At 45.8% G+C, this 26,153-nt stretch overlaps 2 protein-coding genes across 3 annotated transcripts in view; one reads left to right on the top strand and one right to left on the bottom strand.

Annotated features, from left to right (window-relative positions):
- LOC106563498 (pyruvate carboxylase, mitochondrial) overlaps positions 1–26,153 on the bottom strand; it is a 118,269-nt gene that overhangs the window by 21,603 nt on the left and 70,513 nt on the right. For both annotated transcript variants that reach the window (XM_014129148.2, XM_014129149.2), the window contains one exon: positions 24,018–24,200. In XM_014129148.2, coding sequence (XP_013984623.1) covers positions 24,018–24,200 — 183 coding nt within the window. The remainder of the gene's footprint in view (positions 1–24,017; positions 24,201–26,153) is intronic.
- LOC106563499 (leucine-rich repeat and fibronectin type-III domain-containing protein 4-like) lies at positions 1,084–17,393 on the top strand. The gene is made up of 3 exons (XM_014129150.2): positions 1,084–1,827; positions 7,869–9,564; positions 15,645–17,393. Exons 2-3 carry the CDS (start codon positions 7,892–7,894, stop codon positions 16,735–16,737), a joined length of 2,766 nt encoding a protein of 921 aa, XP_013984625.1. The 5' UTR covers positions 1,084–1,827; positions 7,869–7,891; the 3' UTR covers positions 16,738–17,393.

Raw genomic sequence — 26,153 nt, 5'->3', positions numbered from 1 at the left:
TTACCTAGCACTTATTGGTTGGACACATACAACAGTGTTCCTGTAGGGTGCGTGTAACACTCCAGCATGGCTGTACTCAGTCCTCTGTAAAAAGCCCCAGTTTGTGTCTGGCTGAGGGTGAGTCACTCAGTCCTCCTCACCTAAAAAAAAAACCACACAGCTAGCCCAGATCGGAATAGAAACAAGAGGGATGAAAGGAACCAGGAGGATGAAGAGGGGCTAAGCCTCCCCTCTCTCCTTTGTCTCGTTCCCTCAAACTCCAGGGCAAAAAGCCACGCTGTCAGATTCAGCCATGGTGCTGGTGTTGACCTGTATTAACCTTCATCACTTCTGTTTGGGTTGAGAAACCTAGTGTAAGTCATCTGTGTTTCTCTCATCATCCGTATTGATTCTCTCGGATTCTCTCTCTCTCTACACCCCCAGACCACAGCAGGGAAGACAAGAAAGCACTCCAATCAGACTTTATTCACTCCAAAACCTGCTGAACAATCAGAAACTCCCCACCCCCGCGACCACACTTAACATTCAGCATACATTGGGGACCATTGCGATCAACTTGTAGTAATCAAATGTTGAATAATTGATGAAAGGACTTTTAAACCCAAAATTGCTGATTTAACAGGCCTCTTGATAGTAACCAACCAAGACTGTCGCTGCAATATCCCATTTCAAACACCTCAGCATAAAGCTACTTTATTAGGCTACAGTGTCTCCATAATGTTTCTCACTGGAGCAGTGGTCTACAGGCGATTGCAGACAGGAAAACACCAACTGCTAACCAGCTGAATGTACAGTCTGCTAAGGGCTTGTATAAATAGAATGATAACTGCTTAAATCACAGTAGTAATGAAGCCATCCCTTACTTTGGCCCAACTGTTAGGCTAATAAATGATAAAGATGGGGGTGGGGCTGCTGCCTCTCCCTCCTCCAAAACCTCCAACAGCCTCCTCTCTTCATTTTGGCAAATTTATCCAACGCAAAGCATTTTCTCCTAGCCATTCCAATTCCATCTTTCCCCCCTTCTATCGAAAGCCAGGACTGCTCAAGGCTCTCCCTCCTCCCTCCCTTTCCCTCTCACATCTCAGTAGCAGACACACTTTGCAGTCTCTCCCTCGCTCACACACACGCTTGCTGCAGCAGAAGCCACAAATCAGACTGGTACAGCACCGGACGGCAGGGGAAAAGAACGTCAAAACAAGCGATTGAGTTGTGAATAAGCACGGCGACCACAGAGGTGAAACATGCGACCGTAATAGGTTGTTGACGTCTACGGTTAATAACCTACTTTAACAGCACTGTTCCTTTCCCTGGGCTTGTCTGGACGACTAAAACAAAAACAAAAACAGGCAGCATGACGGAAGGAACAAGGGAGTGAAAAGGAATTGTTACCCTTCCCACACAGTGGGAAACTGGGAGGAGAAAGGGGGTTGGAGGTCAGGTGGTTAAAGCTGCTCTCCAACAGAGATAAAACACAGACTTGGGGATGTTCTAGAGCCGCACTGATTCTGCAAAGGACAGATGCGCAGCGAGAGGAAAGAGGGGTCTGAATACCAATAACTGCAGAGTAAAGAGAAGAGACTGGATACTGTCCTGGGAGAAGACTGAAGGCTGCAATTAGTGAATAGATGGAGGATAAACGCTACGAAGCAGACTGAAATGTTTCACAAATTTCAAATATTTTGTTATCTAGGAAACATAAGCTTGTCATCTCTGAAAGCCTCGGGGCTCATGCTTGAAAAACTACATCTGATTATTTCGATTCATGCTCCAGTTACCAGAACGAATCAATGGACTTGGCATCCTGATCAGCATAAGCAGCAAACTTCTGTAAGTTAATATTCATTTGTTTTCTTCACACTAGAATAGAACCCTGTGTTTCTTTTAATAGCGCATCTAACTCGGTCTGTCCTGACTGTATTGCACATTGTGGAGGAAATATGATTATCTGTGCCCATGTCACTCTGCTAATCCTTGCTCTCTTCATATTCTGGAGGATGTATACAATGGACTGACCTAGCAACAATTCTGAGTGAATCCCAGAAAACAAAGATATTAACAACAGGAATGACTGAGTAAAATATAAATGACAAACTGACAAGCAACAAATTGCTCATACGCTTGTTGATTTGGAGGATGAGCTTAAGTCAAAGTAAATATGGATAGGTGGACAGAGAGGTAAGGTAATGCAACATGGAAAAGGTTTACTAGGTCTTTCCTCTGTGAGTTTAGCCAACGATCATAAAACACTGAGAAGAGTGAAACATATCCAAGCCAAGAGGATAACTAGGGATAAGAATAGATTTAAATACTAGCAGTTACAGCCAGATAGTGATTTTAAATAAATACTGCCATGTACAATGCCTTCAGAAAGTATTCATTCACCTTGAATTGTTGGCTAAATTCAAAATGGATTAAAATATAAATGTTTCCCCCTCACCCATCTACACACAATACCCCATAAATGACAAATCGAAAACATTTATTGAAAATTAAATCAAAATCTCTATCACATAAGTATTTCACCCCCCTGAGTCAATACATGTTAGAATCACCTTTGGCAGCGATTACAGCTGTGAGTATTCTGGGTAAGTGTCTAAAAGCTTCGCACACCTGGATTGTACAATATTTGCACATTATTCTTTTTAGAATTCTTCAAGTTGGTTGTTGATCATTGCTAGACAGCCATTTTCAAGTCTTGCCATAGATTTTCAAGCCGATTTAAGTCAAAACTGTAACTAGGCCACTCAGGAACATTCAATGTTATCTTGGTAAGCAACTCTAAAGTATATTTCGCCTTGTGTTTTAGGTTAATTATCCTGCTGAAAGGTGAATTTGTCTCCCAGTGTCTGGTGTAAAGACTGAACCAGGTTATCGCCTAGGATTTTGCCTGTGCTTAGCTCTACTCCATTTCTTTTTATCCTAAAAAAACTCCCTAATCCTTGCCGATAACAAGCATACCTATAACATGATGCAGCCGCCACCATGCTTGAAAATATAAAGAGTGGTACTCAGTGATGTGTTGTATTTGCCCTAAACATAATGCTTTGTATTCAGGACATAAAGTACATGTCTTTGCCATATTTTTTGCATTTTACTTTTGTGCCTTATTGCAAACTGGATGCATGTTTTGGAATGTTTTTATTCTATACAAGCTTCCTTTCACCCTGTTATTTAGGTTAGTATTGTGGACCCATACTCAGTTCTCCTATCACAGCCATTTAACTCTGTTTTAGTCACCCCCCCGCAGCTACTTGTCCGAGCCTCCCCAGCTTCTCCTTCACCCAAATCCAGATAGCAGATGTTCTGAAAGAGCTGCAAAACCTGGACCCGTACAAATCAGCTGAGCTAGACAATCTGGACCCTCTCTTTCTAAAATGATCCGCCGCCATTGCTGCAACCCCTATTAACAGTCTGTTCAACCTCTCTTTTGTATCGTCCGAGATCCCTAAAGATTGGAAAGCTGTCGCGGTTATCCCCCTCTTCAAAGGGGGTGACACTCTAGACCCAAACTGTTATAGACCTATATCCATCCTGCCTGAACTTTCTAAAGTCTTTGAAAGCCAAGTTAATAAACAGATCACTGACCATTTCGAATCCCACCTTACCTTCTCCGCTGTGCAATCCGGTTTCCGAGCTGGTCACGGGTGCACCTCAGCCATGCTCAAGGTACAAAACAATATCATAAACGCCATCGATAAAAGACAGTACTGTGCAGCCGTCTTCATCGATCTGGCCACGGCCTTCGACTTGGTCAATCACCGTATTCTTATCGGCAGACTCAATAGCCTTGGTTTCTCAAATGACTGCCTCGCCTGGATCACCAACTACTTCGCAGACAGAGTTCAGTGTGTCAAATCGGAGGGCCTGTTGTCCGGACCTCTGGCAGTCTCTATGGGGTACCACAGGGTTCAATTCTCGGGCGGAGTCTTTTCTCTGTATATATCAATGATGTCGCTCTTTCTGCAGGTGATTCCCTGATCCACCTCTACGCAGACGACACCATTCTGTATACGTCAGGCCCTTCTTTGGACACTGTTAACTAACCTCCAAACAAGCTTCAATGCCATACAACACTCCTTCTGTGGCCTCCAACTGCTCTTAAAAGCCAAAACCAAATGCATGCTTTTCAACTGTTTGCTGCCCGCACCTGCCTGCCCGACTAGCATCACTACTCTGGACGGTTCTGACCTAGAATATGTGGACAACTACAAATATCTAGGTGTCTGGCTAGACTGTAAACTCTCCTTCCAGACATCTCCAATCCAAAAATCAAATCTAGAATCTGCTTTCTATTTCACAACAAAGCCTCCTTCACTCACGCTGCCAAACTTACCCTAGTAAAACTGACTATCCTATCGATCCTCGACTTAGGCGATGTCATCTACAAAATAGCTTCCAATACTCTACTCAGCAAACTGGACGCAGTCTATCACAGTGCCATCTGTTTTGTTACCAAAGCCCCTTATACCACCCACCACTGCGACCTGTATGCTCTAGTCGGCTGGCCCTCGCTACATATTCGTCGCCAGACCCACTGGCTCCAGGTCATCTATAAGTCTTTGCTAGGTAAAGCCCCGCCTTATCTCAGCTCACTGGTCACGATAACAACACCCACCCGTAGCACGCGCTCCAGCAGGTAAAAAAATAAAAAATAAATGTAAAATCTCACTGGTCATCCCCAAAGCCAACATCTCCTTTGGCCGCCTTTCCTTCCAGTTCTCTGCTGCCAGTGACTGGAACGAATTGCAAAAATCACTGAAGCTGGAGACTTACATTTCCCTCACTAACTTTAAACATCAGCTATCTGAGCAGCTAACCGATCGCTGCAGCTGTACATAGTCCATCTGTAAATAGCCCATTCAATCTACCTACCTCATCCCCATATTGTTTTTATTTACTTTTCTGCTCTTTTGCACACCAGTATTTCTACTTGCACATCATCTGCTCATCTATCACTCCAGTGTTAATTTTCTAAATTGTAATTACGTCGCTACTGTGGCCTATTTATTGCCTTACCTCCTCACTCCATTTGCATTCACTGTATATAGACTTTCTTTTTTTCTATTGTGTTATTGACTGTACGCTTATTTATTCCATGTGTAACTCTGTTGTTGTTTGTGTCGCACTGCTTTGCTTTATCTTGGCCAGGTCGCAGTTGTAAATGAGAACTTGTTCTCAACTAGCTTACCTGGTTAAATAAAGGTGAAATAAAAAATAAATAACTAAAATAGCCCTCATGGTGAAATCCCTGAGTGGTTTCCTTCCTCTTCGGTAACTGCGTTAGGAAGGACGCTTGCATCTTTGTAGTGACTGGGTGTATTAATACACCATCCAAAGTGTAATAAATAACTAAACAAGGCTCAATGGGATATTCAATATCTGCTTTTTTACCCATCTACCAATAGGTACCCTTCTTTGCAAGGCACTGGGAAACCTCCTTGCCCTTTGTGGTTGAATCTGTGTTTGAAATTCACTACTCGACTGAGGGACCTTGCAGATAATTGTATGGTTGGGGTACAGAGATGAGGGGGTCATTAAAAAAAAAGCATGTTAAAACACCATTACTGCCCACAGAGAGGCCATGCAACTCATGTGACTTGTTAAGCAAATGTTTACTCATTAACGTTAGGCTTGCCATAACAAATGGGTTGAATACTTACTGACTTTCAGCTTTTTATTCATTTGTAAACATTTCTAAAAACTTAATTCGACTGACATTATGGGGTATTGTGTGTATGTATGCCAGTGACACCAAATCGAAATGTAATCAATTTTAAATACAGGTTATAACAAAATGTGGAAAAAGGCCAGGGCCAGTCACTGTGATTATGAACTAAGGGGGATGTGCAATCCATTCAAACCCTAAGCCAACTCATACAGAAACGATATGGGATAGAATGTCAAGCTTAGAATCTAACCCTGTTACCATGCCTCCATCTTCCCTCCCTCCCAACTCAGACATACAGGTCCAAAAGGTTAACCCCATACACAGATTTCCCATGATGCAGTGAAGAGTGTCTTATCATAGCATAAAACACACACCAAACCCACCTTACACACCACAACATTTCTTGTAGGTGTCTGTGTGTATCATTGCACAGTGCATGCACCGAGACAAACACAGTTTACACTATTACAGTTTTTTATAAGTTGTATCCATCATTCCCCTAGTGGGTTCTTCATCTCCCCCTCTCATTCTCCCTCACACACTCAAACGGTGCTTTGTGAGCGTGACAGGAGAAGAAGCTGGCCTTACATAATGCTCAAACGAGCACAAATGTAATATTCTCAACCCAGTGAAACACAGCAGCCATGGAAAAGCACAACACAGTCACATTAATCAGGCCTGTAATGTTACAGATAATTCAAGCGACTAGGCTTCCATTCATGACCTGGAGACTCAGTCACCCTACAAACCACTATTCTGCTTCATCAAGGACCTGCCTTTTGTAGTTTGGCTTTTAACCCAATGTCATTCCTTCTCATGAGATGGAACGTGGGTCAACGTTCATGCTCAACACACACACACAAATGCATCAGGTGAATGGGGCAATAACAGAACAGTGGACAGTGGAGGGTGAGAACAAGAAGGCCCCAGTAACAGTGGAACCCAGTAGTCATGGCCACCACCCCAGAACTAGTAACAGTTGAACCCAGTAGTCATGGCCACCACCCCAGAACCAGTAACAGTTGAACCCAGTAGTCATGGCCACCACCCCAGAACCAGTAACAGTGGAACCCAGTAGTCATGGCCACCACCCCAGAACCAGTAACAGTGGAACGCAGTAGTCATGGCCACCACCCCAGAACCAGTAACAGTTGAACCCAGTAGTCATGGCCACCACCCCAGAACCAGTAACAGTGGAACCCAGTAGTCATGGCCACCACCCCAGAACCAGTAACAGTTGAACCCGGTAGTCATGGCCACCACCCCAGAACCAGTAACAGTTGAACGCAGTAGTCATGGCCACCACCCCAGAACCAGTAACAGTTGAACCCGGTAGTCATGGCCACCACCCCAGAACCAGTAACAGTTGAACCCAGTAGTCATGGCCACCACCCCAGAACCAGTAACAGTGGAACCCAGTAGTCATGGCCACCACCCCAGAACCAGTAACAGTTGAACGCAGTAGTCATGGCCACCACCCCAGAACCAGTAACAGTGGAACCCAGTAGTCATGGCCACCACCCCAGAACCAGTAACAGTTGAACGCAGTAGTCATGGCCACCACCCCAGAACCAGTAACAGTTGAACCCGGTAGTCATGGCCACCACCCCAGAACCAGTAACAGTTGAACGCAGTAGTCATGGCCACCACCCCAGAACCAGTAACAGTTGAACCCAGTAGTCATGGCCACCACCCCAGAACCAGTAACAGTTGAACCCGGTAGTCATGGCCACCACCCCAGAACCAGTAACAGTGGAACCCAGTAGTCATGGCCACCACCCCAGAACCAGTAACAGTTGAACCCAGTAGTCATGGCCACCACCCCAGAACCAGTAACAGTTGAACCCAGTAGTCATGGCCACCACCCCAGAACCAGTAACAGTTGAACCCAGTAGTCATGGCCACCACCCCAGAACCAGTAACAGTGACCGGTCTGAGGAAAACCACACAGGTTTGGAGGTTTATATCAAATCTAGCCTCACTCATATCTCACTGAAACTACATACATAGGCCTACACAAACATAACCACATCAGTTTACAAAATCAGTACTGCACTTTTGTGGAATTTGTTTTATATCTAAAACTCCAAATAACAATTGTACAATCCAATACCACTACTGCACTGTTGGATGTAAAACCCACTGAATGGCAAAACCAATGGAAATGAGCGATAACGATTTCCCACTTGTACTTCCGTAGGTCGATGGATAACCAGCTCAACAATGCCTAAATCCAAATCACAATTATCACACCCATACTCAGCTACACCCCACTCAAAATCCTCTCGGAGGCCCTCTCCAAAGAAACACTCTCTAAAAGGTGTCCACCCGGAAATAAACCTGTTATCTCCTATTGAACTCAAGCCAAAAGTCACCAGCCCTTCCCTGAGCCCCCCTGCCTGCTCTATGACCCCACAGACTGTAGTCTGGCTGGCCGTGGTGACCTGCTCCTGTGTGTTCTCTGTTCTGCTGGGCCCGGGCGTGTCCGCTGGAGAGACCTGGGGCATGGTCTCCATCTGTCCCTTCCACTGTGTGTGTCGAAACCTCTCAGAGTCTCTGAGCACGCTCTGTGTCAACAAGGGCCTGCTGTTCGTCCCTCCCGACATTGACCGGCGCACCGTGGAGCTCCGTCTGGCTGACAACTTCATCCTGGAGGTGGGCAGAGTGGACTTTGCCAACATGTCAGGCCTGGTAGAGCTAACTCTGTCCAGGAACACCATCCATGCCCTGAAACCTCTGGCCTTCGCTGACCTTGAGAGCCTGCGTTCACTCCACCTGGACACCAACCGGCTGACCGTGGTGGGGCCAAAAGACCTGTCCGGCCTGACTAACCTACAGCACCTCATCATCAACAACAACCAGCTGACCAACGTCTCCACCGAGGCATTTGATGACTTCCTGCAGACGCTGGAGGATCTGGACCTGTCCTACAACAACCTGAGGAAGGTCCCCTGGGAGGCCATCCAGAACATGGCCAGCCTGCACACCCTCAACCTGGACCACAACCTCCTGGACCACATCGCCGAGGGCTCCTTCGGAGAACTCTACAAGCTGGCTCGTCTCGACATGACGTCCAACCGGCTGCAGACTCTGCCCCCCGACCCCCTGTTCTCCCGCTCCCAGATGGGCGTGGTCAGCCCCACCCCCTACAATGCTGTCATCAGTCTGAGCTTCGGTGGGAACCCCCTGCACTGCAACTGTGAGCTGCTGTGGCTGAGGCGGCTGATCCGCGGGGACGACATGGAGACGTGTGCCACCCCCAATCACCTGGCCGGGCGCTACTTCTGGTCCATCCCAGAGGAGGAGTTCACCTGTGAGCCTCCGCTCATCACGCGCCACTCCAACAAGCTGTGGGTGCTGGAGGGCCAGAGGGCCACGCTGAGGTGCCGTGCCATTGGAGACCCAGAGCCAATCATCCACTGGATCTCCCCAGACGACCGCATCGTAGCCAACTCCAGCCGTGTGCACTCATACTACAACGGCACCCTGGACGTGCTGGTGACCCGTGCCCGTGACGATGGGGCCTACACCTGCATTGCCATCAACGCTGCTGGGGAGGCTACGGCCCTGATAAACCTGAAGATCATCCCCCTCCCTCACCGCGGCAACAACACTGTCCCCCTAACCAGCCCTCGAGGGGACCCCGGGTCATCAGATATCTCCAGTGGGAGAAGAGGGGCAGGCCGGAACGGGAAGGGTGGTGGAGGGGTGGTGACTGTCAAGAATGCCACAGAGGGGGAGAGTGGAGATGCCAGTGAGCATTTGGTGGGGGTCCTGGGAGTGACTGCCACCTCTGCCCAGGTGCGCTGGGTCCTTGGCCGGGCCACTGGGCCATACCTGGTGTGGATGTACCAGATCCAGTACAACTGCACTGCAGATGACGCCCTGGTGTACAGGTAAGCTCCCCTCAGCGACACAGCCATCCTACAGAACCTGAGAGACAGTTCCGACTGGGCAAGCATGAATAGATCAATCAGAAGGCTAGATGCAAAACAAACACCTCTGTGTGGTCTTCCATTGTAATACTGTCATGTACAAAACACCCCAGTGGTTTTACAATTGATCTGAGTTATCACAGAGTGTCCTTGAATGACAGGGACCAGGAGTGATGAACATGAACACTGACACATGAATTAAAGGAGAGCAAGCGTAGTGGACTGTAAAGTATGAACGGGTGATTGAGAGAGGGAAAGGAAAGAGATGGAAGGGAGATAGAAGACTGTGGGAAGAGGAGGATGAAGTCCTTATAAAAAAGTACAAGCCGCAGATCTGAGGACAGTGTCATGTCCCATCAGTCGGTCTGAAATGGAGATAAATAGGGAGATGGTGGGTTTGGTCTAGGGAACACTGAACCCACTTCAGTTTGTGGAGGTAGGGAGAGGCACCTAAATAGACATGCCGTGTTTTATATCAAATACTGAACGATTCTCAAGGACTTGTCAGGACACACTAATGTGTGCACACACAGCTGTCAGAATGAAAAACAGGAAGAACGCCTCCCAATTCGACATTTACAGCTTTCATCCCCTACTAAGTCAGCAAGTGATGGTTAGTCTCATACTCTAAACATTTGATGCCTCATAACATCCCATAATTCCCTGGTGTCCCAATAAGGACAGGTGAACTGCTTGCTAAGCCTTCTAAGATCAAAGAATAAGTATGCAAATACACACATTTGGATGACTAATATATGCCAAGGTATATGTAGTCTTCATAGCTAAATAAGATGGATGAAGGCAAACAATTTCTACCGTCTCCTGGACTCCATGGCTAATTTGTTTAAACAGCATATCCTTTTGACAGGTTTTCAGTAGAGCTTACAATGCAGTTATTCACCTTATATAAGCCTATTGAGATAGCTTGCATATTCTGAGTTAATGTTCCGCGTAAAGCCCATCTTTCCAATTTTCATTACAAAGCCTGCATGTAAACAACTAAATGTAATAACAACAAAGTAATTTGTAACCCAAAGCTGGAGATCATTTGAGGATAGTGTGGAGGAATGAGGGAGAGCAAGGGCGCCAGAAAGGTTAACTGCCCGCCAGATGAAATTAGAAATTGCTCAAGGTCTGCCTTCGAGAGCTCGCAATTACCTCTCAGCGGTAAACGCATTCATCAGCCTCATTTACACCTTCCAATAAATTTTCAATACTGTTCTACACTTGTATACACAGCAGTCTGAATCCATACGATAAGCTGCAGGATTTAACAAGAGATTTGACACGAGCAGTCGGTTGGAAGACGGAGGGGTGAAAGACTTTAAAAATGGAAGTGTTTGCCGTCTTGTCCTCTTCCTGGTGTACAGCGTTTGGGCGGGGGTGGTGGTAATTGGGGTGCGAGTATGTGTCATTGCCTCGGAGTTGTCTTGAATAGCTCATCGCTTGGCAAGACACGTTTCTGAGGAGAGGAAAAAAAACATACGTAAACAGACTCTGGTTTAAAATCAAATGAAATTGTATTAGTCACACGCGCTGAATACAACAGGTATTCTTAGTGAAATGCTTACTTATGAGCCCCTGACCAACAACGCAGTTTAAAAAAAAATATGAGTAAGAATAAGAAATAAAAGTAACAAGTAATTAAAGAGCAGCAGTAAAATAACAATAGCGAGACTATATACAGGGATACCGGTGCAGAGTCAATGTGCGGGGGCACCGGTTAGTCGAGGTAATATGTACATGTAGGTAGAGTTATTACAGTGACTATGCATAGATAAGAACCATTTGATTAGATGTTCAGGAGTCTTATGGCTTGGGGGTAGAAGCTGTTTAGAAGCATCTTGGACCTAGACTTGGCACTCCGGTACCGCTTGCCATGCGGTAGCAGAGAGAACAGTCTATGACTAGGGTGCCTGGAGTCTTGGACAATTTTTAGGGCCTTCCAGTGACACTGCCTGGTGTCGAGGTCCTGGATGGCAGGAAGATTGGCCCCAGTGATGTACTGGGTCGTTCGCACTACCCTCTGTAGTGCCTTGCGGTCGGAGGCCGAGCAGTTGCCATACCAGGCAGTGATGCAACCAGTAAGAATGCTCTCGATGGTGCAGCTGTACAACCTTGAGGATCTGAGGACCCATGCCAAATCTTTTCAGTCTCCTGAGGGGGAATATGTTTTGTCGTGCCCTCTTCATGACTGTCTTGGTGTGCTTGGACCATGTTAGTTTGTTGGTGATGTGGACACCAAGGAACTTGAACCTCTCAACCTGCTCCACTACAGCACCATCGATGAGAATGGGGGCGTGCTCTGTCCTCCTTTTCCTGTAGTCCACAATCATCTCCTTTGTCTTGATCACGTTGCAGGAGAGGTTGTTGACCTGGCACCACACGGCCAGGTCTCTGACCTCCTCCCTATAGGCTGTCTCATCGTTGATCAGGCCTACCACTGTTGTGTCGTCGGCAAACTTGATGATGTTGGAGTCGTGCCTGGCCGTACAGTCATGAGTTAACAGGAAGTACAGGAAGGGACTGAGCACACACCCCTGAGAGGCCCGTGTTGAGGATCAGCGTGGCAGATGTGTCATTACCTACCCTTACCACCTGGGGGCAGCCCATCATGAAGTCCAGGATCCAGTTGCAGAGGGAGGTGTTTCGTCCCTTAGCTTATTGATGAACTGAGGGCACTATGGTGTTGAACGCTGAGCTGTAGTCAATGAATAGCATTCTCACATACACTACCGTTCAAAAGTTTGGGGTCACTTGGAAATGTCCTTGTTTTTGAAAGAAAAGGCCATTTTTTTGTCCATTAAAATAACATTAAATTGATCACAAATACAGTGTAGACATTGTTAATGTTGTAAATGACTATTGTAGCTGGAAACGGCAGATTTGTTATGGAATATCTATATAGGCCCATTATCAGCAACCATAACTCCTGTGTTCCAATGGCACGTTGTGTTAGCTATTCCAAGTTTATCATTTTGAAAGGATATTTGATCATTAGAAAACCCTTTTGCAATTATGTTAGCAGAGCTGAAAACGGTTGTCCTGATTAAAGAAGCAATAAAACTGTCCTTCTTTAGACTAGTTGACTATCTGGAGCATCAGCATTTGTGGGTTTGATTACAGAAACAAAGACCTTTCTTCTGAAACGCGTCAGTTTATTCTTGTTCTGAGAAATGAAGGCCATTCCATGCGAGAAAGTGCCAAGAAACTGAAGATCTCATACAACGCTGTGCACTACTTCCTTCACAGAACAGCGCAAACTGTCTCTAACTAGACACTAATGTACTTGCCCTCTTGTTCAGTTGTGCACCGGGGCCTCCCACTCTTCTTTCTATTCTGGTTAGAGACAGTTTGCGCCGTTCTGTGAAGGGAGTAGTACACAGCATTGTACGAGATATTCAGTTACTTGGCAATTTCTCAGATGGAATAGACTTGTCTCTGGCCATTTTGAGCCTGTAATTGAACCCACAAATGTTGATGCTCCAGATACTTAACTAGTCTAAAGAAGGCCAGTTTTATTGCTTCTTTAATCAGCACAATAGTTTTCAGCTGTGCTAACATAATTGCTAAAGGGTTTTCTAATGATCAATTAGCCTTTTAAAATGATAAACTTGGATTAGCAAACTTTTGAATGGTATTGTAGGTGTTCCTTTTGTCCAGGTGGGAAAGGGCAGTGTGGAGTGCAATAGGGATTGCATCATCTGTTAGGGCGGAATGAAAATTGGAGTGGGTCTAGGGTTTCTGGGATAATGGTGTTGATGTGAGACATGACCAGCCTTTCCAAGCACTTCATGGCTACAAATCAAATCACATTTTATTTGACACACACACATGGTTAGCAGATGTTAATGTGAGTGTAGCGAAATGCTTGTGCTTCTAGTTCCGACCATGCAGTAATATCTAACAATTTCACAACAACTACTTTATACACACACAAGTGTAAAGGAATGAATAAGAATATGTACATAAAAATATATTGATGAGCGATGGCCGAACGGCATAGGCAAGATGCAGTAGATGATATAGAGTACAGTATATACATATGAGATGAGTAATGTAGGGTATGTAAACATTATATAAAGTGGCATTGTTTAAAGTGACACGTCAAATTTTTTATTATTAATGTGGCTAGAGATTTGAGTCAGTATATTGGCAGCAGCCACTCAATGTTAGTGATCGCTGTTTAACAGTCTGATGGCCTTGAGATTGAAAAACAGCTTCTGTCTCTCGGTCCCAGCTTTGATGCACCTGTACTGACCTCGCCTTCTGGATGATAACGGGGTGAACAGGCAGTGGCTCGGGTGGTTGTTGTCCTTGATGATCTTTTTGGCCTTCCTGTGACATCGGGTGGTGTAGGTGTACTGGAGGGCAGGTAGTTTGCCCCCGGTGATGCGTTGTGCAGACCTCACTACCCTCTGGAGAGCCTTACGGTTATGGGGGGGAGCAGTTAACGTACCAGGCGGTGATACAGCCCGACAGGATGCTCTCGATGGTGCATCTAAAAGTTTGTGGGTTTTTGGTGAGAAGCCGAATTTCTTCAGCCTCCTGAGGTTGAAGAGGCACTGTTGCGCCTTCTTCACCACGCTGTCTGTGTGGGTGGACCATTTCAGTTTGTCCGTCATGTGTACAGACGTGAGTGCTACGGGTCGGTAGTCATTTAGGCAGGTTACCTTAGTGTTCTTGGGCACAGGGACTATGGTGGGCTGCTTAAAACATATTGGCATTACAGACTCGGACAGGGAGAGGTTGAAAAGCAGGAATCAGGAGGATAGAATTATGGTCAGATTTGTATGCGTCTTTGTGTGTGGAGTAAAGGTGGTCCAGGGTTTTTTCCCCTCTGGTTGCACATTTAACATGCGGATACAAATTTGGTAAGACGGATTTAAGTTTCCCTGTATTAAAGTACTAGGAACGCCACCTCTGGGTGAGCGTTTTCCTGATGGCGGAATACAGCTCATTCAGTGCGGTCTTAGTGCCAGCATCAGTCTGTGGTATGTAGACAGCTACAAAAAATACAGATGAAAAATTGTCTAGGTAGATAGTGTGGTCTACAGTTTATCATGAGAAACTCTACCTCAGGCGAGCAAAACCTTGAGACTTCCTTAGATATTGTGCACCAGCTGTTCTTTACAAAACATACATAGTCCCCCGCCCCTTGTCTTACCAGACGGCGCTGTTCTGCCCTGCCAATACAGCTGGCTGGTAATACGCTGTATGTTGATAATATCGTCATTCAGCCACGACTCCATGAAGCATAACATATAACAGTTTTGAATGTCCCGCTGGTAGTTTAATCTCCCGCGTAGGTCATCGATTTTATTTTCCAAAGACTGCACGTTTGCTAGCAGAATCGAAGGCAGTGGGGGTTTATTCGATCGCCTACGAATTCTCAGAAGGCAGCCTGCCCTCTGATCCCTTTTTCTCTGCCTTCTCTTCATGCAAATTATGGGGATCTAGGCCTGTTCCCGGGAAAGCAGTACAATCATTCACGTCTGGCTCGTCGGACTCGTTAAAGGAAAAAGGATTCTGCCAGTCCATGGTGAGTAATAGCAGTTCTGATGTCCAGAAGTTCTTTTCGGTCATAAGAGACGGTAGCAGCAAAATTATGTACAAAAAGAAGTCCAAAAAGAAGTTTAACAAAGAAAAAAAAAAATAGAAAAAAAAATAACAATTGGTTAGGAATACGTAAAACGTTAGCCTTGTTCTCCGGCGCCATGTTCAGTCCGCCTCCCGTTTCCCTGAAAATCAATCTCACCCTTTCTATTGCCCTTCTCCCTCTACAGCAGAGTATTATTGATAAGCCCATTTCCACAACAAATGAGCAGATCTGACTCCTCCTCCCTCTAGCTGACTGCTCATCATCATCAGCACCACTAAGGAGTTGTACTGTACCTTATTGCATTTCATTTGATTCGTCTCCCTCTCCTAGCTGCTCTCTGAGATCCTCTTTCTCTCCTCAGAAAATGACTCAATATCCTTTTTTCTTTTATTACTCCTCAACTAACCCCTCCCCTCCACTTCCCTTCCCTGTCTGTTAGGATTCTGCCTCCTACAAGCAACGCTTTCCTGCTAAAGAACCTTGTGTCTGGAGCCGACTACAGCCTTTGTGTCCTGGCCATCTTTGACGACGGGCTGTCCACCCTGGCCACCACCAAGGTCCTGGGCTGCACCCAGTTCAGCACCAAGGAGGACTTCCCAGAGTGCCGTTCCCTGCAGGCGCACTTCCTGGGCGGCACACTGACAATCATGGTGGGTGGGGTCATCGTGGTGATGCTGCTGGTGTTCACCGTGGCGATGATGGTGAGGCACCGTGTCTGTGGAGACTGCAGAGACGAGGGTCACTACCCTGCCCATCACCATGACAACTTCCTGCCCTCCAAGGGAGAAGTGGACGTTTACGCTCAGACCAATGGGAACGGGAGAGTGATGATGGTGGCTCTGCCCAAAGGCATTCTTGGCCAAAAGGCTAAGCCCCTGCCATCGAAAACCAAACCCCAAGCCAAGAACAAGCCCAGGACAACACTTGACTCTGACCAACTCAGTGGAGAGAGAAAGGTTGAGAAGCAGGGCCTGGAGGTAGGCGTGAGGGGGAAAAGATTCCCCCCTTTCACCCCCGAGAGTGAGAGAGTGACACTGTACTACTCCCCTGCCAACACCTCCCAGACCTTACCCCATCCCAGAGCTCACAAGGCCCTGAGACACTCAGGCAAGCTCAAGCTGCGCCGCTCTGAGGAGAGGGAGAGCGACTTGGACAAAATGGTGGGCTCCAGATGCAGCCTGGACTCCTGGGCCCAGGGGGAGGAGGAGGGGCGGTTGAAGGACTGGAGGAGGGGCGATCGTCCGCCACTCGGGAGGACACGCAGCTGCTCCTTTGATGTGGGCGAGATCACCACGACAACCTGCTACAGCTATGCCAAGCGACTGAGTGTGATATGGACCAGGAGGAGCCAGTCGGTGCACGGCATGCTGGTCCAGTGCGCCTCAACGGCCAGTTCAGCGAGCAGCATGGGCAGCGACCAACAGCCCCCTGCCCTCACACATGGTTACCTGCACGCCTTCAACACCTCCAACTCTAACTCTAACACCAGAGTGGCTGCCAAAGCTGGAGAACTGGAGGAGAGTGTTGTGTAGGGTGGAGAGGAGGAGGAAAGAGGGACATAATGGAAACAAAGACTGAAACTGACAAAATGGTGGATGTAAAAGATATACAAGCCATTTGGCTTTAAAGCTAGAATCCTTAATTGAAACAAAGTGTTCTCCCTGCCCGTTTTAGCCAAAAATGCTTAGGGATGGGCCTGGATAAATGTAACCACTCAAATTCATAGAGGTATGGATGCAAGGACTAACAACCATGATATCAAATGTATAGTTTTAACCATGTTTTAAGGCTATACAGGGTTTGCTTACATTTATTTACAAATATTGGAGTAAAACAAGCTTATATTTTGGGTTTTGAAGGGGTATGACAGTTGAACTAAGCTCACGAGGAATTTAGGTTACAGTGCATTCGGAAAGTATTCAGACCCCTTGACTTTTTCCAAATTTTGTTGCAGCCTTACTCTAAAATGGATTAAATTTGATTTTTCCCTCCTCAATCTACAAACAATACCCCATAATGACAAAGCAAAAACAGGTTTAGAAATTTGTGCAAGTTCATTAAAAATAAACTTTAATATTGCATTTACATCAGTATTCAGACCCTTTACTCAGTACTTTGTTGAAGCACCTTCGGCAGCGATTACAGCCTCAAGCGTTCTTGGGTATGATGCTACAAGCTTGGCACACCTGTATTTGGGGACTGTTTCCCATTCTTCTCTGCAGAATCTCAAGCTCTGTCAAGTTGGATGGGGAGCGTTGCTGCGCAACTATTTTCAGGTCTCTCCAGAGATGTTCGATCGGGTTCAACTCCAGCCTCCGGCTGGGCCACTCAAGGATATTCAGAGACTTGTCCCGAAGCCACTCCTGCATTGTCTTGGCTGTGTGCTTAGGGTTGTTGTCCTGTTGGAAGGTGAACCTTTGCCCCAGTCTGAGGTCCTGAGCAGGTTCTCATCAAGGATCTCTCACAAGCATTTCGCAACACCTGCAATAACATTTGCTAAACACGTGACAAATAAAATGATTTGTACTTTGGTCCATTCATCGTTTCCTCAAGCCTGACTAGTCTCCCAGTCCCTGCCACTGAAAAACATCCCCACAGCATGATGCTGCCACCACCATGCTTCACCATAGGGATGGTGCCAGGTTTCCTCCAGATGTGATGCTCGACATTCAGGTCAAAGTGTTCAATCTTGGTTTCATCAGACCAGAGAATCTTGTTTCTCTTGGTTAGAGTCTTTAGGTGCCTTTTGGCAAACTCCAAGCGGGCTGTTATGTGCCTTTTACTGAAGAGTGGATTCAGTTTGGCCACTCTACTATAAAGGCCTGATGGGTGGAGTACTGCAGAGAGGGTTGTCTCCACAGAGGAACTGGAGCTCTGTCACCGGATTCTTGGTCACCTCCCTGACCAAGGCCCTTCTCCCCCGATTGCTCTAGGAAGAGTCTTGGCGGCTCTAAATTTCTTCCATTTAAGAATGGAGACCACTGTGTTCTTGGGGACCTTCAATGCTGTATACATTTTTTGGTACCCTTCCCCAGTTCTGTGCCTCGACACAATCCTGTCTCAGAGCTCTACAGACAATTCCCTTGACCTCATGGCTTGGTTTTTGCTCAGATATGCACTGTCAACTGTGGGACCTTATATAGACAGGTGTGTGCCTTTCCAAATCATGTCCAATCAATTGAATTTACCACAGGTGGACTCCAATCAAGTTGTAGAAACATCAAGGATGATGAATGGAAACAGGATGCACCTGAGCTCACTTTCGAGTCTCATAGTAAATGGGCTGAATATTTCTGTAAAAAAGGTACCTGTTAATTAATTTTAATAAATGTGCAAAAATTTCAAAAAAACTTTTCCCCCTTTGTCATTATGAGGTATTGATGAGGGAAAGCAATATGTAATCAATTTTAGAATGATTCTTGAAGAATATACAGTGGAATGGGTGTATATCATTTATTTTCATGTCCGAAATGGATGTAGCAACCAATGATTCTAGATTTCTTAAAAGACAAGGACATACATTTAAAAGCACAAAGTGGATTGCACAAGGAACCTAGCACATGGTGAAGAAGATAACCCACCGACGGTGTGGGCAGATGGGAGTGATGACAAGTATAAAAAAAATAAAAAAGTACAGTCTGCTTTAATGCTGTAAGAGACTGACTACAACCTGAGACTTCTGTTTCAACAAGATAAATAAAACAATGAATGAATTACAGTAAATAAATCAACCGCTACACAACAGCCGCACGACTCGACATTGAATTGCAAACCGCTGAGTAGATCAGGCATCAAAATGGATCATATGAAAACTGTGACAATCAGATGCCAGTCAGTGATCATGTGTTTGTTTGAGAAGGGCAGGAAGCAGCCTATCGGCAAACACAGATGAGTTTGTCTTCGAGCTGAGAGAGGAAGAGAGATATGGGGAGAAAGAGGGGCAGAGAAGATGGCTGGGGGAGGAGCTCTGAGATAAACCAGTTCACAGAGATAGGCTACATGTCTATTGGTGCCATTTGTCATATTAAATACTACTCTGTAGTGTACAGTCATACCCACAAAGGCCCTCTGAACTCAATTAGCATGAGTTGTGTGATGGAGTGGGAGAGGGGATAGTGAGAGAAGGACATGCAGCAGTTTCCCCTTTTCTTGCCAGAGGCAAACTGGTGCCCTATTTCGCCCAATTAAAAAGTGCTGATTGGTGAATTCACACAAACACATTGTGAACTCTGCCCAGCGGTGCTCAAACCACTGACCTGCAGTTCTGCAACCAACCACTGTTCACATCGTAGAGGTCAGATGTCTCATGTTCTGCTGACAAGTCCCATTAATATCAGATCTGCAGATCTGGTTGGCTGTGGATAAAGTTGAGCAGTTTAGACCAGTTCAGGAGTTCCCCGTCTCAGAAATAGCTCTAACGTCTCCAAGTTGTGGGATAAGAAAATAAAAAAATGTTCAGAATTCTTTTAGCCAGTCCTGATTTCATTTAACCTCGTACCATCCAACTCATTCACCATGGTTGGCTGTTCTCTGCCCCTGCATCAAAAACCCTACCCCAGCTTTGAGACGGCCAGAAAGAATAGGATTTTAAGTGAGTGCTTTGACTTTTTCCTCTCAGATGTAGAGCCAAGGTTTTTCCATTCACGACTAGATATTTGAGTAGAAAAACAGGGTGATTTAACCTGACAAAATCTCTTGGACCAGCATTTTAACCCACCCATTTGAATTTAAAAAAAATGACCAAATCCACTCCCCGTTACGCTGAAGCACCTCTACCCCAACCACACCCTATGATCAGCGGAAAGGAGTGTGGGGGTGAATGTGTTGCTAGAGAAAGTGGATAAGACTGACACTCAATCCACATAAAATGACCAACATTAATCAAAATTCCTAAAAAGGCACTTTCATCCACCATCAGTTGTCTACATTTTTTAAAACGACCAGAATTCTGGTCGTTTTGTGTTTGTTCCTTGAGGGAAGTATTTCCTTTCCTAGAAGCAAATGCTGCAAAAGTAAATCAGCAGATGCAAAGTGGGAAATAGTGCTGCAATATTAATTTAGCCGAACAAACAATTCTATTTGTGTGTGAAGGATAAATATGGGAGGCAGAAGAGAGGGAGAGCGTGAGGGAGAGAATGAGCGTTGGAGGGGGTTGAGTATTATTCATGCAAATGACTCATGTACATGCATGTTTAAGTGGTCATTAACAGATTGCTGCATACAGCATTAAAATCCTTGTTTATCTTCTACCTTGGTCCTACAAAATGTCTCCTCATCACTAAACTGCATAGAGAGGCAGTATGGGGAGGAGTGGGTGTAGGGTGCTATGGTGGAGGGGAGCAAAGCAGAGGGGGATATAATGACAGCGAGTATCACAGCTGTGAAATCCTTAATGCACGTCCCTAATTCACTATCCCACTTCGAAGCAGAGTGCAGCAAAGCTTTCAAATTCTAATGACTGAAAAGTATCCATGCATAATAATAAATCAGATGTGTTGATCTGAGCAAGATCTGAAATAAAGGGAACAATCTGCACCCAGCCTGCCTGCACACTACATCTTTAAGCAGCCTCCCACTCATCTCGATTTCACACAACTCCTCTCCATATCTCCCCACACCCTGCTTCAGTTCGCCATATCTCCCTCTAAAGCCAGTCACACCTCTGGGAACCATTCAGTGCAGATTAGGGCTTCAAAGACCAGTTTTTTTGCGCTACACAGTGGCAGTGAATGTGTTGCCGTTTCATATGGAGCACTACATCTCCGTTTCTACTTGTAAAGGAAGGTAGTAGTTACATAAGCTGGCAAAACTTATTGCTCCCATTTCAATTGATTAAGAGCCTTGTCTTTGCTCTCATGCTCATGTGTACTGTAAATGCATAACTGTGGGAGGAGGGGGTAAGAAAAAGGGACATACAAAAGATAACTGATGGTGGGCACAGGAATCATTGCATAGTACCCAAAGGAGTAATTTCCCAGACCACTTAAGGTACAATTTCTATCTGCGGGTGAGTGAGGGGTAAAAAAAACACAACTAAAAGCCAATTCATAGTCCATCTGCAGAGTGAGACAGCTACATGTAGTGGATATTGGGCTGGTAATGCTGGTTAGTCTTTCCAAGGTGTATCTGCATGCACCACTACAGTACACTGCGAAGATATTAGCACAACAGCACAGTGGGTAACATGAGCTCTGAAATAACAAATCTTGTTGACGTTGAACTTGGGAAGCTCCGAGTCCGTTGCTACGCCGATAAATGACTGTGGGATTACCTTTAAAAAGGATTTCAACATGTTTACAACACCATTAAATCACGAGGGAATTGGAAAAGCATGTCACACACAGCTGCATTGGTGCAGAGAAATGTGTTGTTTTACAGGGTCAGCCACAGTAGTACGATAGGTGCAGAGAAACGTGTTGTTTTCCAGGGTCAGCCACAGTAGTACGATAGGTGCAGAGAAACGTGTTGTTTTCCAGGGTCAGCCACAGTAGTACGATAGGTGCAGAGAAATGTGTTGTTTTACAGGGTCAGCCACAGTAGTACGATAGGTGCAGAGAAATGTGTTGTTTTACAGGGTCAGCCACAGTAGTACGATAGGTGCAGAGAAACGTGTTGTTTTCCAGGGTCAGCCACAGTAGTACGATAGGTGCAGAGAAACGTGTTGTTTTACAGGGTCAGCCACAGTAGTACGATAGGTGCAGAGAAACGTGTTGTTTTACAGGGTCAGCCACAGTAGTATGATAGGTGCAGAGAAATGTTGTTTTACAGGGTCAGCCAGTGGTAGGGCACCACTGTAGCAAATTAGGGTTAACTGCCTTACTCAAGGGCAAATCAACAGATTTCTTCACCTTGTCGGCTCAGGTTTTCAAACCAGCTAGGCTAGGATGGTATCACATTTTCTGAGCGTTTTTTCAGCCAATATGTTGTGTAAATGTGGGCAGATGTTAGCAGCACTTCCTCTGCTTCTCCAACACCTAATGGTGCTGCTGGGGGAAATCACTTGGCTGTACTCTTACTTGAACAGGTAATTACATCTCTGGTGGCATCAGTGCTAAATAAACTACCCATTTGAAGCTGGGTAGTAAAAAATAAATAAAAAAAGGAGGCACTGCTGTGGTCCAATGGGGCTCGAGTGGCCTTCCCCTGCTGGGAGGAACAGCGTGAGAGCGAATGAGATTTAGACATGGGAAAGGATGGATGCATGATAGAGGGGGAAAATTTGTTTAGTATATGCAGTGAGGGAAATTAATCAAACATGCAAGGAAATGGAGGGAGGCAATTGTGCGACCAACATGGTTTGAACCTCTTCACCCATCCTGAAGTGATAATGAGTCATCATTAAAAAACATGTGACAATTCGCTAGTTAGTGCTCTTGTGGTGCAGAGAGGGGATGATCTGGAGCAGCTTTAATGTCTTTGATATTTTAGAGCGCTGCAAATAATCATGGCAACAAAATACCTCCGGGGCTGAAGAGAGCATTAACTTGGGGAACGAGAGGGGTAAGGACAGGGTGAGAGGGGAAGGGAGCGGGTGAGAGGGGAGAGGGATATAAGATAAATGAAATATCCCAACTACACAGGGCAGTCGTCTCAGTCTGTCACACTATCAGGTCAACAAGAAAAGGAGAATAAGGAAACGAATTCAAGGAGGGGACACTAGACAAGCGGAAAGGAAGAAGAAAAAGGACAATCAAGAGAATAGAATCATGTTGGCGCTGGTTTGCAGAAGCTGATGCAGGAAAGGTAAGTGTGTGTGGGGGGGTTGGACAGTCATAAGATGTTGGAGCGTTCCCCTGCTGCATGCCCTTCAAAAGCGCAGCTGGCCATGTTGCAGCTGCTGCCCCTAACCCTCGCTCGCTCTCTCTCACACACACACACACACACACACACACACACACACACACACACACACACACACACACACACACACACACACACACACACACACACCAATCAAAGGTTTCATTCAGAGCCATGGAAAACTAGGGCTGACAGAACAAGAACTCCCTCCCTTAAAACCAACAAAAACACATATATACAGCCATTACTGCCATTCATACTGTGTTTTCATGTGAACATATGTTATTGACACTAGTATTGCAACTCTGATTCTCTACTTTACAATTCCAAACCAAAGCCCTCTTCGATACAAAGTTGAAAGTAGAAACCTACCTGCATTTCTTCCCATCTGCTAGTCTTTTATCCTCTCCGTCTCATGCGTAGACAAGCCATCCAGTCCGTTGTATATTTAGCTTCTACTTCCCATTACTACTAAATAATTTACCAATTAAAAATGGTGCCATTTAAAAGATGCACTACTTGCAAGAAAGAAAATCTGGGCTTTGAGGAGAGAAAAATTCAGCTCTCTACAATGTTTATCATTTACAAATGTCTTTGATCATCAGGATGAGATGAATCATAAATGCATTGATGACCTGTCTGGCCTTAACGGCCTCTACACAGCTGCCTTCTTAGCCTTCTGACATCCTTTTCATGGAGCTCCTGCTTTCCACTTCTCTTCTCCAGAGTTGCCACTTTCAGCACTTTTCACTATGCCGCTTTTCCCGTAGTAAGGGTCTTGTGCTAAAAACATCTGACCATTACACAGTAATGACACATGTAGACAGTTTAAGGTGCGGATAAAACGGGGTGCTTTCAGAAGCTGCACTTCCAAGCACTTTTGAAAAAAGGTTATTTGATAAGTTCAAAAAATTCTTGCTGACTGGATTAGTCACTTGAGTCGTGTAGTGGGTGACTAAAAAGCCTACTGTGGTCACATAATGTGACAATGTGCCGTAATTAATGACCCTACCTTGACCCCGCGGACACGGAACTCCGCCAGCGCCCTGTTCATCTTGGCGGCGGCAGCAGGCAGGTCCTTCCCGCTGGCAATGACTTTAACCAAAAGGGAGTCGTAGTGGGGAGAGATGACAGCTCCCTGGAACGCAGACGCACTGTCCAGACGGATGCCCATGCCCTCGCCACTTCGGAATACCTGAGGAATTGGGAGAGAGGAATTACGGGTATGCAGATAGAGCTGTTAAGACATGAGTCAGGAAGAAAGTAAGCCCGTCTATATAAAACATGTACATTTACAAATGCAGCAATACATATCCTTTGAGAAACACAACCTTTTCCAAGTTTCATATTTGTCAATTCAGTCATTTGACTTGTCACGTACAGTCTACAGCAGGTATAAAAAAATGCTGCGAAATGTTTGTGTGCTAGCTCCCTCAACGCAGTAGAAAAACCTACAGCAATAAGAGTAAAGTCAACTAAAAATAACCAATAATGGAAGCGGTAGTATGCCTAGTAATAGAAGCGGTAGTATGCCTAGTAATAGAAGCGGTAGTATGCCTAGTAATAGAAGCGGTAGTATACCTAGTAATAGAAGTGCCCTCGCTAGAAGCCTGTGTTTCAAACATAAGGAAGTGGATGGCTGCAAACTTTCTACTTTTAAACTCGGACAAAACAGAGATGCTTGTTCTAGGTCCCAAGAAACAAAGAGATCTTCTGTTGAATCTGACAATTAACCTTGGTTGTACAGTCGTCTCAAATAAAACTGTGAAGGGCCTCGGCGTTACTCTGGACCTTGATCTCTCTTTTGACGAACATATCAAGACTGTTTCAAGGACAGCTTTTTTCCATCTACGTAACATTGCAAAAATCTGAAACTTTCTGTCCAAAAATGCATAAAAATTAATTCATGCTTTTGTTACTTCTAGGTTGGACTACTGCAATGCTCTACTTTCTGGCTACCCGGATAAAGCACTAAATAAACTTCAGTTAGTGCTAAATACGGCTGCTAGAATCCTGACTAGAACCAAAAAATGTGATCATATTACTCCAGTGCTAGCCTCCCTACACTGGCTTCCTGTTAAGGCAAGGGCTGATTTCAAGGTTTTACTGCTAACCTACAAAGCATTACATGGGCTTGCTCCTACCCATCTTTCCGATTTGGTCCTGCCGTACATACCTACACGTACGCTACGGTCACAAGACGCAGGCCTCCTAATTGTCCCTAGAATATCTAAGCAAACAGCTAGAGGCAGGGCTTTCTCCTATAGAGCTCAATTTTTATGGAATGGTCTGCCTACGCATGTGAGAGATGCAGACTCAGTCTCAACCTTTAAGTCTTTACTGAAGACTCATCTCTTCAGTAGGTCCTATGATTGAGTGTAGTCTGGCCCAGGAGTGTGAAGGTGAACAGAAAGGCTCTGGAGCAACGAACCGCCCTTGCGGTGTCTGCCTGGCCGGTTCCCCTCTCTCCACTGGGATTCTCTGCCTCTAACCCTATTACAGGGGCTGAGTCACTGGCTTACTGGTGTTCTTCCATGCCGTCCCTGGGAGGGGTGCGTCACTTGAGTGTGTTGAGTCACTGACGTGGTCTTCCTGTCTGGGTTGGCACCCCCCCTTGGGTTGTGCCGTGGCGGAGATCTTTGTGGGCTATACTCGGCCTTGTCTCAGGATGGTAAGTTGGTGGTTGAAGATATCCCTCTCGTGGTGTGGGGGCTGTGCTTTGGCAAAGTGGGTGGGGTTATATCCTGCCTGTTTGGCCCTGTCCGGGGGTATCATCGGATGGGGCCACAGTGTCTCCTGACCCCTCATCTCAGCCTCCAGTATTTATGCTGCAGTAGTTTGTGTCGGGGGGCTAGGGTCAGTCTGTTATATCTGGAGTATTTCTCCTGTCTTATCCGATGTCCTGTGTGAATTTAAGTATGCTCTCTCTAATTCTCTCTTTCCGAGGACCTGAGCCCTAGGACCATGCCTCAGGACTACCTGGCATGATGACTCCATGCTGTCCCCACTCCACCTGGCCGTGCTGCTGCTCCAGTTTCAACCGTTCTGCCTGCGGCTATGGAACCCTGACCTGTTCACCGGACGTGCTACCTGTCCCAGACCTGCTGTTTTCAACTCTCTAGAGACAGCAGGAGCAGTAGAGATACTC

The sequence above is a fragment of the Salmo salar genome, chromosome ssa11, assembly GCF_905237065.1.
Source record: "Salmo salar chromosome ssa11, Ssal_v3.1, whole genome shotgun sequence".
In the NCBI taxonomy this organism is placed as follows: Eukaryota; Metazoa; Chordata; class Actinopteri; order Salmoniformes; family Salmonidae; genus Salmo; species Salmo salar.
This window is presented reverse-complemented; position numbering and strand designations above follow the sequence as displayed.